We start from the raw sequence: 16,064 nt of genomic DNA, 5'->3' as shown, positions 1-16,064 counted from the left end.
AGAATCCACCGCTGCCAGCGAGGACCGAAGGTACATCACCATGGATAAATCCATGTACATTTCACGAGGGGCGTACGTGTCTGCTTTCGAGCACATTCCATACAGTGCATGCGTTTCCACCATTACGCACGTGGCCGACGCTCGCGTTCACACGACTCCGCCAGCGTGTGCGCGGGGTGAAGACCAATATGTGTCGGATATTGAGGTTAAACAAAGAACAAGCCGCTTCTACCCGCACACTCGTATCCTGCTCATCATGGCATGGAGTCGGCTTTATTGGCCTCTGTACGTGTTCCGTGCAGCGTCGTGCTGTGAACACTCAAACACGCTGTGGTAAACGAGACGAGGGGCAAGCGGGGCAGAGGGTACCGTGGATCATCGTGCTATGAAAAACACCATTCGTGCAGCCTCTTAAGAGGTATTTGTTTGCATGCCTTTTTAATGCAGTCGGCAATTCTCCCCAGCTTACAGCGAAGGCGCACGTGGCTGATTTACCTCAGGAATAATCAGAAAAGAAGAAGAGTGGGGAGGAAATGATTGAAGCAACCCTAGCTAATAGATCATCGCACCGCACTCCCTTGTTGTCCTGCTAAACAAAAGGAAGGGGACTATCTACACGTATAATAATGGGATAACTGTCTTGGGACACCTATCTGTTGTATACATGCGGTTCCGAGAACCGCAACAATATGAAGTTTCAGATTTTTCAGATAAAGATATCAATTAAACCAATTATAGCTGGAATACCACTTCACCGATGATGTCATCGTTATAATCCTATATACCCCATGGGGAGTTGATGACATGCTAATTTCATTTTTGTTGTTGTTGTTGTTCAGAGGTTTCAGAGAAAATTATGTCCAATTTTTTTCCCGTGAATCCAAGATGGCTGCCATACCATGTGATCTATGATGTCAGAGTTAGAAATAAAATAATCTCCACGGGGAATCCCTCCTTTGTTTTGTCTTTTTTTGTATTCTGTTGAGGCTCATGTAAAAGCTAACACATAGAAGATATAACAAGGCAGGAAACAAGAGAGGCGGAAGAGGGAAGCACAAAACAGTGGGGAACAGAGACAATAGGAGTTCTGTGGAAGGGAGAGGGATGGGGCGGGGTACACGAGGTTAACGAGATGGTCCTACAGGGACTTACTGGAAGGAACGTAGTGAATTTGAAGGAGGTGGGTTTGGGGTGGATTAACAGGAGTATAAAAGATTAAAATTTTGGATGGGGGAAGATATGAGATGGTGGTGAACAGCTGTTTTGAAGACCTGGAGGGCAAAGTGGGGATGAAAGAGTGAAGGTGAGCAGCGATTCTTGATTTTGGCAGTTTCACAAGAAGGGGATTTTTAGCGGACCTTGAATGCCATGCAAAATTAGAATTGGGGCAGTGCACAGATAAAGCATGGGGGTGGGGGGGCAAGGCCAGAGAGGAGACGGAAGAAGACAGAAAGACCACTGACCTGCCTGTGGTGAAAGAGTGAGAGACCATAAGACTCAGCTTCATTGTGGGAGATATCAATGATCATAAAAGCCTTGGTTTCCACAGCGTGAAGCCGAGCTAGGTGTGAGGCAGGAGCACCAGCCCAGAGGAGAAAGCAGTACTTCATCAGGCTGTGGATGAAAGCTTGGTAAGTGGTTAGAAGCTCAGGTGTGCCAAGGAAGGACTTTGCATGATGTAGAATGCCCATTCGGCGACTGGCTTTGGAGGCCAGCTTGGAGATGTAGCTTTCCTAGGAAAGACCGTGACACATACTGAGGACCAAAATCTTGAATTAAGTTTGGTTTAAAGTTTCTAATCGATTGGACAAACGGTTGTAGAGAAAAACATTTTTTGAAAAGGATTTCAATTCAACAAACTGTGGCTGGAATACCACTTCACTGATGACGCCATTGTTATCACCCTATATGCCCCATGAGGATTTCGTTGATTGCATTTGCCAAGTTAAAAAAAAATTTCATTGAGCAGGTTTCAGAGAAAATGATGTCCAAATTTTTTCCTTTAATCCAATATGGCTGCCATACCATGTGATCGATGATGTCAGAGTGCGCAATGAAAGATTCTCCATGGGGAGTCCCTCCTATGTTTAAAGTTTTGCATCGACCAGACAAGCGGTTACAGAGAAAACCATTTTTGGAAAAGGATTTCGATTCAACCAATTATGGCTGGAATACTACTTCACCGATGTCATCATTGTTATAACTCTATATACCCCATGGGGAGCTGATGAGATATGCCAAGTTTCATTTTTTTTTCATTGAACGGTTTCAGACAAAATAATGTCGAATTTTTTTTCCTTTAATCCAATATGGCTGCCATATTAATTGCTAACACTGACTATGATGTCAGTGTTTGCAATAAATTATTTCCAATGGGGAGTCACCCCGCTGTTTAAAGTTTTGCGTCAATTCAAGAAGCGGTTGCAGAGAAAAACCATTTTTAAAACGAAAATATATCGCGACAGACACAGACGCCACAAAAGAGTCTCGCATCCTCTTCGGCTTCGGGGCGAGACTAACGATGGCTGAGATCAACCGTTTAGTAATAAACACTGTTGCTTTAGTGTTCATACTTTCCATACATGCCAAGAAAACAATCATGATTGGAATGTAAGCGATAAAGCTAATGGGGTTGGATGAAGACCCTCCTCATCCCTCCACCCCCACCCCCTAGGTTCAAAAGCACCAAAATGGTTATTGAGGAAGAACATAGTGTTTGAGTTGCACCACTGGGTCCAATTGCTCACCGACGTGCCACCATGGCACCTCAATGACCGGCATCAGCTTATGGAGCTTCTATCACAATCACCAGAAAGGGCTTATAGAACTTCCATGATCACCAGAAAGGGCAAAATCGGCAATATGTATTCCTGGAATCATGTACTTTCCAAATAAAACACTTCAAGAAAAATAAAAAGAACCCGCTCACACCGATTATGATACTTTTGTGACTTTTTCACCAATAATTGGATACTTTGTGATAGTGTGTTCACTTTGGGGGAAGAGCCATCACTTCTCGGGGCACTCCGGGTACCAGCAATGGCTTTCTCACCGGACTCAGCGGGGCATTTCCAAAGGAGGAATTTCTTCCTCCCCAGGGATGCCAACCTATGGGGATTGTCCGGTGCTCTGATGGTTATAATTGCAGAGCATTGTTGAGATTAACAAATAAACCATCGAATGACGACAGCCGTTTCACGTGATTGCGCTCATCACCTTCCAGCTGCGATGCAAGTTGATCTGAATACTTAAATGCAATTGGGTACAAGTGCATTATACCGAAGGGCCCAGGGGTCTGAATAAGAGCGACTATCATTACAATACAATGACACGTCTTCTAAGTTAGGGCAAAATAAAAATACACTTCCACCTCCCAACATACACTCATTTGTCCCCCATGACATCTTCACGCTGCACATCTGATGCACTTTTGTGGTCTTTTCGTGGAAGCTCCTTATAAAATAAATCAGCAATTCTCCGTACGTATGTGGGTAAGTATGAACCTTATAGAATCCAAAACAGCTTGGCCGATCTCCAACAAAGGGTCATGGGTATGTATACCAAGGGTCAGATCATGGGCACCCAAATTTGCCCCAGTAACCTCCTCCCCTGACCCCCACGTGAGTGTGAGGAGACGACTCAATTTTTGTCTGTACAAATGGAATATAGCACACGTGGTTTAACCTCTGACCCTTGCCGGAAGGAGGGGGTTTCGACACCATTATTGCAATTTCCTGTAAAATTTGTTCACTAAATGCCCTTCAGTGTAAAAAAATTAAAAGTTGATTTCAAAAGCTGAAAAGTTTGATCTCATGCAAGTAATGTCATGTTTTATTGAATATTATTCTCACCTCTCCCCCAAAGGTCTTTGCTGTCTTTACCTATCCTGATGTATGTATTACCTGTGATATATTGGGAAGCATTTTATATTTTGTATTGCCACGTTAAGCTAGACACTTGCTTGCATCATTACCTCTGCCACTAAAGGTCGACGGACGTTATGTTTTCATGCATGTTTGTCATCTGTGAGCCGGATATCCCAAAAATTTATAGACGGATTCGGACAAAACTTGGTGGACAGGTTGGATGTGTGACGAGGACTAATTGATCCCATTTTGGTGAAGAATTTTTAAGTGAATTTTCACAACTGAGAGGTATTGCCAAAATCGATATATAGCATAATATTTCAAAAAGTTGTGGACGTGTCATGACAAAACTTGGTGGATGAGTTGGTTAGGTGACAAGAACAAGCTGATTAGCTTTTGGTTCAGGTATGAATTCAGATTTGGCCTATCAGTGGGTAACAAAAGATGAACTGTTCAGCCTGGTGGAGGTATGCGCTCCACCGAGTGTCGCTCTTGTTTAATTTGGATTAATAAACACTCGTGTGCTGAGAGTGATGATGCCGTGATGACGCAAACATAGGGATATTGGCGCGGTTGCATAAAGCATTCTTCGGAAAAGATTTGAAGATTTATTTCAATATTTCCTCAAGTTTCCCGTAAGCGACATCCTTAATTTGAGGATCATTGCATCTTTGGAATATTTCTTAAGTTTTTCCTTAAACTCAAGGGAGCACCTCTGCCCCCCCCCACCCCCATCCCTGTCCACACCAACCCTTGAGCTTCCAAATGGTGCTCTTCATGGAGATTGGTCAAGTAGAGATCGATTATCGCCAGGCAAGACGTTGTAAACATGTTTTCAGAGACTGCGTCAACATGCTTGATGTCTATTATGATGTTACCCTGATCTAAAACACGTACTAAGGATGAACAAGAATTACACTGAGCATCTTTGACATTTCCACAACAATATGCTTTAAATAAATGATTTAGAAACTCTGTCGAACTGACAATCCCACGGTATTTAACAAGTGATCTAGAGGCCGATGTAAAGGTGTGTTCTCGTGCAGGTACTGCAAGTGCACCTGAATGAGTTGTTAGTCCAGCTGCTAGTGTAGTGGTATTTCCATGATGCAAACATGTATTACTTCGTGTTCAGGTTGTTTAGACACTAAATCCATTGATACCGACAGTGACCCCAGGAAAAAAAAAAAACTAGAAGGGCACTCCGAAGAGGGTATATGTCCATGATGCCTGATCCACGAGAACATATTGGGTCCAATATATTTTTGAAATATCACGCTATATATCATTTTTGGCCCAAACTCTCAATGGTGAAGAATCACTTAAAAATTATCAGTTCCGGATTCGGATTTGGATCTTCACCAAAATTGAATAAACTCTTCCTTGTCACAAATCTAATGCTTCCACCAAGATTTGTCTGCTCTGTAAACAACTTTTTGAGATATCGTGCTGTATATCGCTTTTGGCCCGATCTCTCAATGGTGAAGAATGACTTAAAAATTCAAGTAGTCAGATCCGGATCTTCAACAAAATCTAATCAGTTCGTCCTTGCCATACCCCCAACCTGCCCACAAAATTTCATCCGAATCCATCCACAACTTTTTGAGATATCCTGCACACAAACAAACAAACGGACAAACAAACAAACAAACAAACATACAGACAGGGGTGAAAGCATAACCTTCGGTGGTGGAGGTAAAAAGGTCAACTGCATACATGGAAGGTAGATTGAACGCGATGTGTATCTAGAATGATAACTCGTCAATCCCATGATGTAGTAAGATGTGTGGGGCCTCATTTGATTCAAGGGAATCCTGGTTTACCCTGTGTAACCAGGTCAGGTCAGGTATGGAAGCATGCACCAGAGCAGCACATCACTGCATCCACTTTCCACCGGTATTCCAGGGGCCTCCGTCTGGCCATCACCCATGCAGATGCTTGGCCCATCTCCATCTGCTTGAGATGCCGATCAACCTGCTGCATCCATGAGGCGTGGTTGGACTGTTGGCCTCCTAAACTCAAGAAGCTCCCTTGCTGACACAATCTAGTGAGCAGGATTAGCGTCAGGACAATGAGCCACATGTCCATACAGCCGCAGCTGACACTCATGGACTATACACAGGTAACAAATCTCATCTTCGTCTCTCTCAGCAACCATTTCTTGAACATAAAGTCTGACCAGCGATAGCCAAGGATTCTTCAAAGAGACCTGGTCCCAAAGAAATTATTTCTCCAGCTCATATCCCTGGTCAGAGTCCAAGTTTCCCATCTGTAGAGAAAGATGGGAGGACCACAGGCTGAAAGACTTGGACTTTCATCGTCTTGCATCAGTACCGATAGCACCATACCCCGTGATCCAGTGAATCCATGATTCGCCGGGCCCGACCCAGTCATCTATCGATCTCTGACTCACAACATGTGTAGACATGAATATCACTGCCAAGGTTAGTGAATCTCTCGGTGACCTCAACATCCTCACGACAAACAGGTACAGACAAGATAGCAGCATCCAAGATGTCATTGAAAGTCTGGATATTAGTTTTGACCCAAGAAACCCATAATCCCAGTGGCTCAGACTCCGCATTCAACACCTGGAGGGCCCCCAAAACGATATCCATCATCTCCGCAAAGATGACTGCACCATCTGCAAAATAAAGGTCTGAGATCTTGACATTCACAAACAATGCACTGCAGCTTGATCTCTCCGACATCCGCCCCAGTTGGATCCCCAGAATACAGTCCATACAAGTACAGAGAAGCGTGGGGACCAGTATACACCCCTGATGATCTCCAGTAACAACTGGAAATAAGTCGGAGATGGAACCACCACACTTCACAGCACTCTCAGTGCCAGAGTATAGTTCAGAAATCAGATTGATCAGTATTGGTGGCACCCCACAAAGACCGAGCATCCTCCAGAGGGCATCCTGATTCACTGAATCAAACACTTTGTGTATATCAACACAGGCTGCAAGCAGTCCCTGCAAAAACTCTTGACTGCGTTTGGTGAGGACCCAAAGAGCAAGGATATGGTCAATCTTTGGTGTAAAGCCCAACTGCTCTGGGTACTGATGGTTACTGAGGTACTGAGGGTACTGAAGCAGATGGTGGCAAACCCCATCTACAATTATCTGAGCAAAGACCTTGCCCAGCACTGAGGGCAGGGTCACCCCTGCTGTCCTGGTGATCACCCTTCCCTTTCCAGAGAGGGACAACAAGGCTCCTCTTCCAGTCAGTTGGGATGATTCCTGTGTTCTCGACAGAGCACAGAACTGCATGCAACAACACGAGTACAGCATTTCCACCAGAATTGAGAAGTTTATCATGGTTGCCACAAATCCCAGGAGCTTTACCCCCCCCCCCCCTTTTCAATGGGATCACCACAGCCTGTGTTTCCATTAAAAAAAAGTGGTTCATAGTTGAATAGAGGGTCAGCAATGGGGAGAGTTACACCCCTGCTCTCCAACTGAACAGCTGGTGGGTCAGACTGGTGCCGCTACGCAAAGTAACTGGCCCAGCGGACCTTCACTTTGGAGTTCTCTGTCAATAGCACACCACCCTCTGCTCTAAGAGAAGGACACCTATAGATAGGCTTTTACGAATGCAATGCATGAATTCCTCTGGAAGCAGGACGAGAATCACTTGGCTACAGGTAATGCTCCATCTCATTCACAGATTCCTCGCACATAGGACTCCTTGTCTGCACACGTTTAGTTTTACCCCTCAACTTCCTGAACAGCTCAGCTCTGCCAATAATCCTGGCCCTGTGACTCTGAACAATGGTATCTAGTGTCCCTTGGGAGATAAAGTTCCTTTTACCTGATGGTGGGTTCCAAGACATCCATCAACAACATCAAAGATGGTAGTCTTGAAGGCACTCCACAACTCTTCGGGATTCCCCAAAAACACCCAGACTCCCCCCCCCCCGAGTTTCCACTCAGCCCTTTTGCAAACTTCTCAGCTACCCTCTCATCACTGAACTTGCCAACAACCAGCCTAGGCTGCGATGGTACCATTCGCCTGGATTTGAGCTGCAACTCCAGAGTTGGTACAATAAGCCTGTAGTCGATATTGAGGATCTGAGCACTCTGGTAGACCCTGCAGTTCTGAGTAATCTTCCAGTGCCAATCAACGAGCACATGGTCAAATCCTTTGCCACAACACCAGCGTTGGAATACCAAGTCCATCGATGAGGCTGTGGGCACTGAAACCATGAACCAGCCACCTTAAGTCCATGACTTCCTTCAAAGTCAAGGAACTTAGTGATATTCTGGTTCACAGTTTCAGACCCATGGGGGCCAACACATGTCTCATAGCCATCCCTATCAGTTCCAGTCGATGCATTGAAATCCCCCAAGACTAGAAGAGTCTCTCACCTGGGGAACTGGTCAATCACACACTCGAGTGAGGCATGGAATGCCTCCTTCACACTGAGATCACTTGCCTCAGTCGGATCATATGAAAAGACCAGGGAAAAAGACACCCAAGGAGTGACGAATCCTTTGTCTCATTGACCAGTGTTACCTCAATTATCATGGGAGTCAGCTTATTGGACACAGCTACAGGAACTCCTTGGACATGATAACCAGAGTGACCAGACCAGTTGTAACCAGCTGCCATAATCTCACCACCATCTGGTCTCCGAACCTCGGAAGGTGCTGCAATACTGATGGTCAAATGCTGGAGCTCAGATGATAACAGAGACAGGTGATAATCCTCTTTTAGGGATAGGATATTCCATGCACCCACTCGAAGGGACTGCCTTAGGTGTACCCTAGGAGACCGCTGTCTGGTGGATGACACGTCAGCCCCACTCCACCACACACCAGCACAACCTGACCCAGGAAACGAAAGGGGGTCCAAAAGGCTTTGACCCAATCCTGTCATCCGGTGAGCTCCCCTGTGAATGGCAACTACACAGGAGGTACTCCCACGGAGTGGGTTTTCAGTTTTCTTTCAGTTTTTTTTTTTTACGTGTTTTGTGGAAGGAAGTGTTTTACGGTGGCCAGAGTACCACTACTGCCACAAACATCCTAGAAAAAGGTAACTCCACTCCAGCAGGACGTCCACGTACACAGTTGGACACCAGATATTGATGGCCATTGGCTCACAAGGAGCTACTCCGCCCTTTGACATGTTTTATTTTTAATCATGCTGGGTGTCCATATCCATACACCTCCTCACCAGGAAACCTGGTGGGGGAGACGGTTTAGTCGCCGACAACCCGACCATTAAACAGGTTAGTACAGGTTTATATGGTACCTGTAACAAGTCACAGATCTAATCTGGCCTGACCTGACTATAATGGACCAAGGTCTTACCCAAAACGATTATACACTATTTATGGATATAGTGTTGTGATTAAGGCCTAAGTCGCATTTGCTCTACGGCGAGGATACGGCAGCCGTACACCCTCTGAATTGACAGAAACGTGCGGCGGCCGCAGAGTTTCGGAGGTGGCGTCAAGGTGGCTGTACGCCGTTTGGCTATATTTTACAGGCCGTAAGGTCGCCGTGGAATTACAACGCGGAGTTATAACTTTTTTCATTTCTACGTTCACCGTAGCAATTTGACAAGCCGAAACGAAAAAACTGGTAAAAAAAAAAGAACCCACTCGTTACCGTCCGTCTGGCCGCACGTTCGGCTTTGGGCCCCCCTGCGGTCCCCCAATGGTCGCCTTGTGGGCACCTTGCATCTGCCTTGAAAATTCTATGGCCGCCGGAGGAACGCCCTAAGGTCACCGTGTGACATCAAATCAAAGACCGTACGGCACCCCCCACGTTTTCGGTCTCCATAATTTATAAATACGCAGTGCGGCTCCCCGGAAAATAAAAACATATGTGACTGCTACATTGTGTGACCGTGGAAATACTGCGGCCACTGTATAATTGCTAGTGGCTGTAGATTTTGGAGACCCCATGGCCGCCGTGGCAAATGTGACCTAGGCCTAAACATAAATGTACCTCAACACCACACATCATACTGTACAACTATACTATGTCTCATCTCGATTGTGCTTGAGAAAAGCCTCTACTCGTGCTTCTGTCTCTTCCTGAATCCAGTTTGTGGATCACTTCGCCACCATCCTGCTTTCTGACACCTCTTCCTATCTCTAATCTGATTGGTTACGTCATATAGCAATGCCTCCTAACGATTTCCTCACCCTGAAGGAAATCCATACTTGAGGATTTCCTAACGTTGTTTATGCAATAGCCATAAAGGAAATCCTTCATCAAGGAATCCCAGTGTACCTTAAAGGGGATCTCTCCATTAATGATGAGGGAATTTTATGGAACTGGGCTATTGTCCTGAACTCCAGAGGTGTTTGAGGACACACAGCAAAACTCTGAGGGTAGAAAGGCACTGCTCGAAGTGGGGTTTGGTAAAGAGTGCAGATTCTGAAAGGAGATTCACAAACTTTAAAACTCGGTTCAACTTGCAGGTAGAAACGTAGCATAATAAATATATAGTCTGTTCAAAGGACTCAGTCTGGATTTGTGCGACTTAGAGTAGACTGTTGCTGTGACATCCAAGGCAACAGCAAGCACCATCATAATTCTCTTCGTAAACATGTTTTCTTTTTTCAATAAAAAAAAACATGCTTATTCCAAAGAAGAATCATTCCATACGAAAATGTGGTTTGTAATGAATATTATTTATCGATGCCATGAGGTTGAAAAAAAAAACAAATGAGAAATAATAAATTAACGGCAGCATTTATGGCAAATATATATATATATATATATATATATATATATATATATATATATATATATATATATATATATATATATATATATATATCAGCAGGAATTTGTGATGATCCTCAACTGCAAATGGCCCATCGCCAAACTGCCAAATGAAGAAGAAGAAAATTTATGCACATGAATGTTTGAGCCGTAAGTAAAATACAGCACTGCTGGGTAATTGCCGCCGATAATTTACTGATTTGTTGTTTTGTTTTGTTTTTCAAGGTGTTTGGAAAACAGGGGAGGGAGCATAATGTGAGCAACAAAGACATTTCAAAGATAGCAGAATAGCAAGATCAGTTTGAAACTTGAAAAGTTACATTTTAAAAGCCCCCTCTCTCCCTCTACACTTTTTGACGTATTTTGTGTCATACAGTTAGAAACAAACCCATCAAGTCATAAAATAGTGATAAAAATTAACCAATACATGCAACAAGTCATTGGGATCCATTTGGAGATGAATCAGGTCAATTGTCTGCTCTGTCCCCAACCTGCCTGCCTGTGCAACAAGTGGGTGAGAGGTAAAAAATATATAAGTAAATATATAAAACACAAACTCACCTCAACAATATCTGTGAAAAATATTTCAAAGTGTTTGCAATATCAGTTCCGGTTGGAACTGGGTAAATGTTATGCATGACGCGACTGTGATACTCGTGAAGGTATCTGATCTTTGATGCAACTACAAGACAAAACAAAGCATGGCGTTAAATAGATTCATCAACAAAGCATCCATTACATACTCGACTGCGATCAATCCGTCGTATTGTGATCCATTCATTTAATCATGCTGCATGTAGTACAATAACTATCATCAAAAGGGACGCTTTGGGTCGTCTATTTATTACGTACGCCAGTGAGGAAGGAGGGGGTGAGGAGGCATGAAGTTTGGAAAATGATAGCTGAGAGAGAAGGTGGTGTGGGAGAAGTGGGAAAAGGAGGGGGAAAGTTTGAGAGGAGGTTCAAGGCATGTATGGAACATACAATTGAAGGGGAAATTGGGGGGGGGGGCGAGGTGAAAATCCCCACAATATTTGCGTACGTAATAAATAAATTACCATTTACCGGCTTGTTTACACTACAGGTGTCGATTCATGAGCTGACAGTTTAAACAACAATAAATAGATGTTTTGGTTTGTGATTCGCCCCCAAATGGCACACCTGAAGAGGTCACTGCACTCCTCCAGGTGTGGAGTTTCTGTTGTTTTGTTTTTTTCATCGATTTCGTGTCGAATCCATTTATAGATCGCTCTCACCGATAAATGTTACCCACACTGCTCTGATTTTGTAGACATGGTCGCTCTGTGTCGACTGTTGTTAATTCTTTGGAGAGAGAGAAGTCTTTCCTTCTCCGTCCCAAGGTGGTGGATGGTTCACCGCACGAATCGTGGCGCTTCGTTGCACACGTACACCCTGCGGTTTGGAGAGAGGAAATGCACGGCGGGACGTGCTTGCACCGCACATGCACGTGTACAGCTCACGGTGGTCCTGCCGCACACACCAAGGTCGCAAACGTGCGCACACAAAACGGTGACAGCTCGATCCGCGATCCGTACGGGGCTCTCGGCGCCGGTCTCCGGCGTGCTGACAAGACGGATCGAATTAATGAACGAGATGAACGTTTATCATCAAAACCGTGACGTCATAACCACGATCTCGACCACGGAGCTTCGCGGTGAGTGCACGGCGAAGCACGAGCGGGAGTGCGCGCGAGGACCTACCTGGAGCACGCGCGCGCAGTGTGCGCGAGCAGAGCAGCCGCCGGTGCCGCGCGTCGCCCGCGTGTCCGACGTACGGAGCGACGCGCCTGGAATGACAAATGGGCGCCGCGCTGCGGGCTTCGTCTGCATCCGGGCTCCGTGTACATGTCCACAGACACGTACTCTCGATTTGTCTCGGATTTCCACCATGTACGCTCGTCTCCACTCGTGCATTCCGTACATCGCGTACGGTATATCTGGATTCGGCGTCTGCACCAATCAGCGACACTAACATGAAACAATTTATCATAATATATCAACGGACGATAACCCCACCAAACCGTACCACGTGGTGCCAGCTGGTTCGGGTTGATCCGGGTTTGCGGTCCAAAGGACCTCGGACGCGTCTTTATGATTCGGTCTTCGCTGCAGTACCGCCGCATCGTCCACGCTTTGAGATCATGTACATCACGTACCTGTACTTGTACCTGTGTACCTGTACGGTATTTCGCAGAATGTTCTCATTTAACGAGGCCTAGTGAAGCGAGGTCGAGACTGTTTATTCCTGACGAGTGGAATATAGACCTATAGGCCGCCAAAATGACGAGTGCACAAAACTCAGCTCAACACAACACAGAGGATTACAATTTATACATATATATATATATATATATATATATATATATATATATATATATATATATATATATATATATATATATACACAGGTTATAGATTTTATGGATTACGTCCGATGGATTATATTAGCTCCCGTTGGGCCTAGTCCGAAACGGGGCCTTATGGATTTGGTCTCGATTTTCATGTCCGTGTGTGCGTTTGTGCGTAAACAACCATATCTGGGACATGTATTTACTGATTTTATTTGTACTTGGCACAAAGACAACACATGATGGTTTACATATGCAGGTCATTTACAGTTTTCGACATCAGATCCAAGATGGCCGACTGGCGGCCATTTTAGTTGTAAAGAAAAAAAAACCGATGTCGAACACGTCCTCAACCATTTCTCAGACATGCATTTACCGATCTTGTTCAAACTTGACACACAGATTAAGAATGATGGCTTACATAATATAAGGACGTCACTTTGTTTCTAGATCAGATCCAAGATGACCAACTGGTGGCCATCTTCGTTGTAAAAAAAAACTCCCCCCCCCCATTTTTATTCCCCCCCCATTTTTATTCCCCCCAACAGGAACATTCCCCCCACCCCCCAACAGAACAGGACAAATCTTTCCCACCCCTCAAGACGAGGGTAAGGCAATATTTACCATCCCCCCCCCCCACCAACAGCAGGGGAAAACAATCTTCATTAGCAACCTCGCCCTAATATAAGGGTAAGGCAGTCTTTAACACCGCCCCCCCCCCCCCCCCAACCCAACAGGAGGGGAAGGTGATCATTCACATCAACTTGCACACACATACATACACATATATGGATGCGCACATGCAGGTGGATACTTTGAGAACTGGGAGGTCTCCATTCCATCTTCTGAAAGCCACCCAGGTGTGGAGATAGCAGTCAGCAACACACACACAAAATTACATTTTATGTCCAGCCTGAGGCTACTGTTTCAATCATTGCTGGGAGTGTGGCTGTGTCCCCTGTTTACACTAAGCTGCTACTCAAACTGAAGACCCGAAGAACTTAAGCCAGTCACTTTAACCGTGAGGCCAACACCAACCAGGCTTTTGTTACACACATCACCCCGACAGACGCAATCTCAGAAAGCACGGATAGTCTCGTGTTGCCTCTGAGAACTTTTATAAAAGTCTTTCAAATGGATACCCACGGGCACTTTATCCCCAGAGGCCCATAAACATCTTGCAACGTTTTAAATACAGCCACGATTTTGGAGCACTCGTGCTCAGGCATCAATCGTACAGTTTGCTTTGCGTGTCTACTCAAATAACAGCCTGGTCTACATTTGGGATGAGCCATGTCCGGAATACACTTTTCACTGTTTCAACCTATTCTTCAACGCCGAGCTGTTTAGAGGAACCCCAAAAATAGTAGTATTTCTCGTCCCGAGGCACATAAACTGCAGGTCTTATTGTTACCTTAGCTCACTTTTCTGCTGTCTGATTTGTATGGCCTGATGATTAACCACAATGGTCAGTTCCTGGAACCTGGCTTCAAGGCTGTTCTCCACCATGTCTGTGATGGTACCGACAAGGTCCTGCCCCAGCTCCACCAGTTTCTACTCCTAAGGGTTCTGGAGCAATACCTCCAGAGTCCAAATTGGTTGTCATCTTTTTGTCGCTAACCCTTTGGTCTAAATGCCAGCCCAGATCCTTGTCCATGCCACAAATAATGTAGCCGGAGAAATATGTTCATGGTTTCAGAATAACCATGGGTTCTCCCCCTGACTTCTGGACCTGAGTCCTCCCGCCATAGATAAATCGGCAGTTGGGCAGGTTACTAGGCAACCACGGATGCCAATTGAAATCTCCAAACAGAGCAGGGTAAACGTCACGTTACCTTACCGGTGGTTTGGTAGTTTCAATTGGGGAACTGCACCCTCAACCCGGTCCAAATGTACTTGTGATCTTATCTGTCCTGAACATGATCTACCCGTCGACGTATTACAGCCGAACAAACCATGGAGTGGATGTTGTCGACACGAGCGGAGCGAATCAGTGGGGCACAATCATCCCATCTATCTAATATGTACATACAACATCAAACAATTAAGGAAAAGACATAAGCGAGCAGGTTTGAAATGTTGAACAGTTCAAAAACAAAAAACATTTATTTACACATGCAAGCAATAATCATGGGGCAAATATCTGCAGAGCCATCAAAAGGAAATCAAAGAGCATGGCACGTATTTAAAAACAAAGCAATAGAAAGGCAATTTACAGCAAAGACACAGAAGAGCAGAATTTATATTTTAGCTTAACCCCTAGCTCATATTTCCCCTTATACAGACTTACTTGTACAAGATATGGTGCCATCACTCAAACTGGGAGTACAACACAGATGTAACTCAATCAGGAATACATACAGGCTCCCTTCGTGACGGGGCGGTTTCCACCCAGCGCTCCCGTTCATTCCTCTCGTAACTCGGGCTTTGTTGAGACTGGCTCAGGGCATGGCAGCAAATGCTCAGAGACTCTTCCCACCTGCTCGTGGGAAGTTGTAAGGAAGGTTTCTGAGGGGAGCACAGGAAATAAAGGCTGTGAAACAAAAGGATGAGGGATTGGAGATGGATGTGTGAACGGTGGATTGATGTACTGTGGGATTAAAAACTGAACTGATGGATTGAAAGTGGATTGATGGAGTGGGAAGGTTGAAAGTGGGGAGAGAGGGGGAAACATTACACCGGGATGAAACAGATTATCTCACAAAGCATTTCTCTCCAAATCCCTGGACAAAGGGCAAGGATCTACCTCCATACAAACTGATGAAATAACTATCTGGGGAATTCCTACATGTTCATGGATGTTCTCCCCGAGGGGTGGAAAGGGGGGGGTGGGGGGTCCATTCTCACAACCGCAACAATACTTTCAAGAAGGCATAATCTGAAAAGAAGCTGAAAAGGAGCATAAAATCTTGGAGAGGGAATTTAAACATGATCACATCTTGGAGTGGGAGCTATTAGGGTAAATAAGGGTTGGAAATTCAAGATAAAGGGTCTGGCCTTGTGCAACAAAAGACATTGGCTTTTAGACTTTAGACAATGATGTGAGGACTGATGCCAAGACAGAACATTGTCACGCGTTTT

At 45.0% G+C, this 16,064-nt stretch overlaps 1 protein-coding gene across 13 annotated transcripts in view; it reads right to left on the bottom strand.

Moving 5' to 3' along the window:
* The window catches only part of UNC79 (unc-79 subunit of NALCN channel complex), a 259,172-nt gene extending 246,641 nt beyond the window's left edge, over nt 1-12,531 (bottom strand). For 8 of the 13 annotated variants that reach the window (XM_085894914.1, XM_085894918.1, XM_085894919.1 and 5 more), the window contains exons 1-3: nt 12,337-12,524; nt 11,889-12,103; nt 11,177-11,297 (exon numbers count right to left, since the gene is read on the bottom strand). In XM_085894914.1, coding sequence (XP_085751040.1) covers nt 11,177-11,297; nt 11,889-11,910 — 143 coding nt within the window. In that variant the 5' untranslated portion in view covers nt 11,911-12,103; nt 12,337-12,524. Of the gene's footprint in view, nt 1-11,176; nt 11,298-11,888; nt 12,268-12,336 lie in introns of those variants that run through there. The other 5 variants (XR_015061602.1, XM_085894924.1, XM_085894916.1 and 2 more) reach the window with 5 other exon arrangements.
* Nucleotides 12,532-16,064: the final 3,533 nt, after the last annotated feature.

Source organism: Eptatretus burgeri, chromosome 9, assembly GCF_056783735.1.
Source record: "Eptatretus burgeri isolate ZD-2024b chromosome 9, Ebu_testis_v1, whole genome shotgun sequence".
Taxonomy (NCBI): Eukaryota; Metazoa; Chordata; class Myxini; order Myxiniformes; family Myxinidae; genus Eptatretus; species Eptatretus burgeri.
The sequence above is the reverse complement of the archived record's forward strand: the minus strand, read 5'-3'. Positions and strand labels throughout refer to the sequence as shown.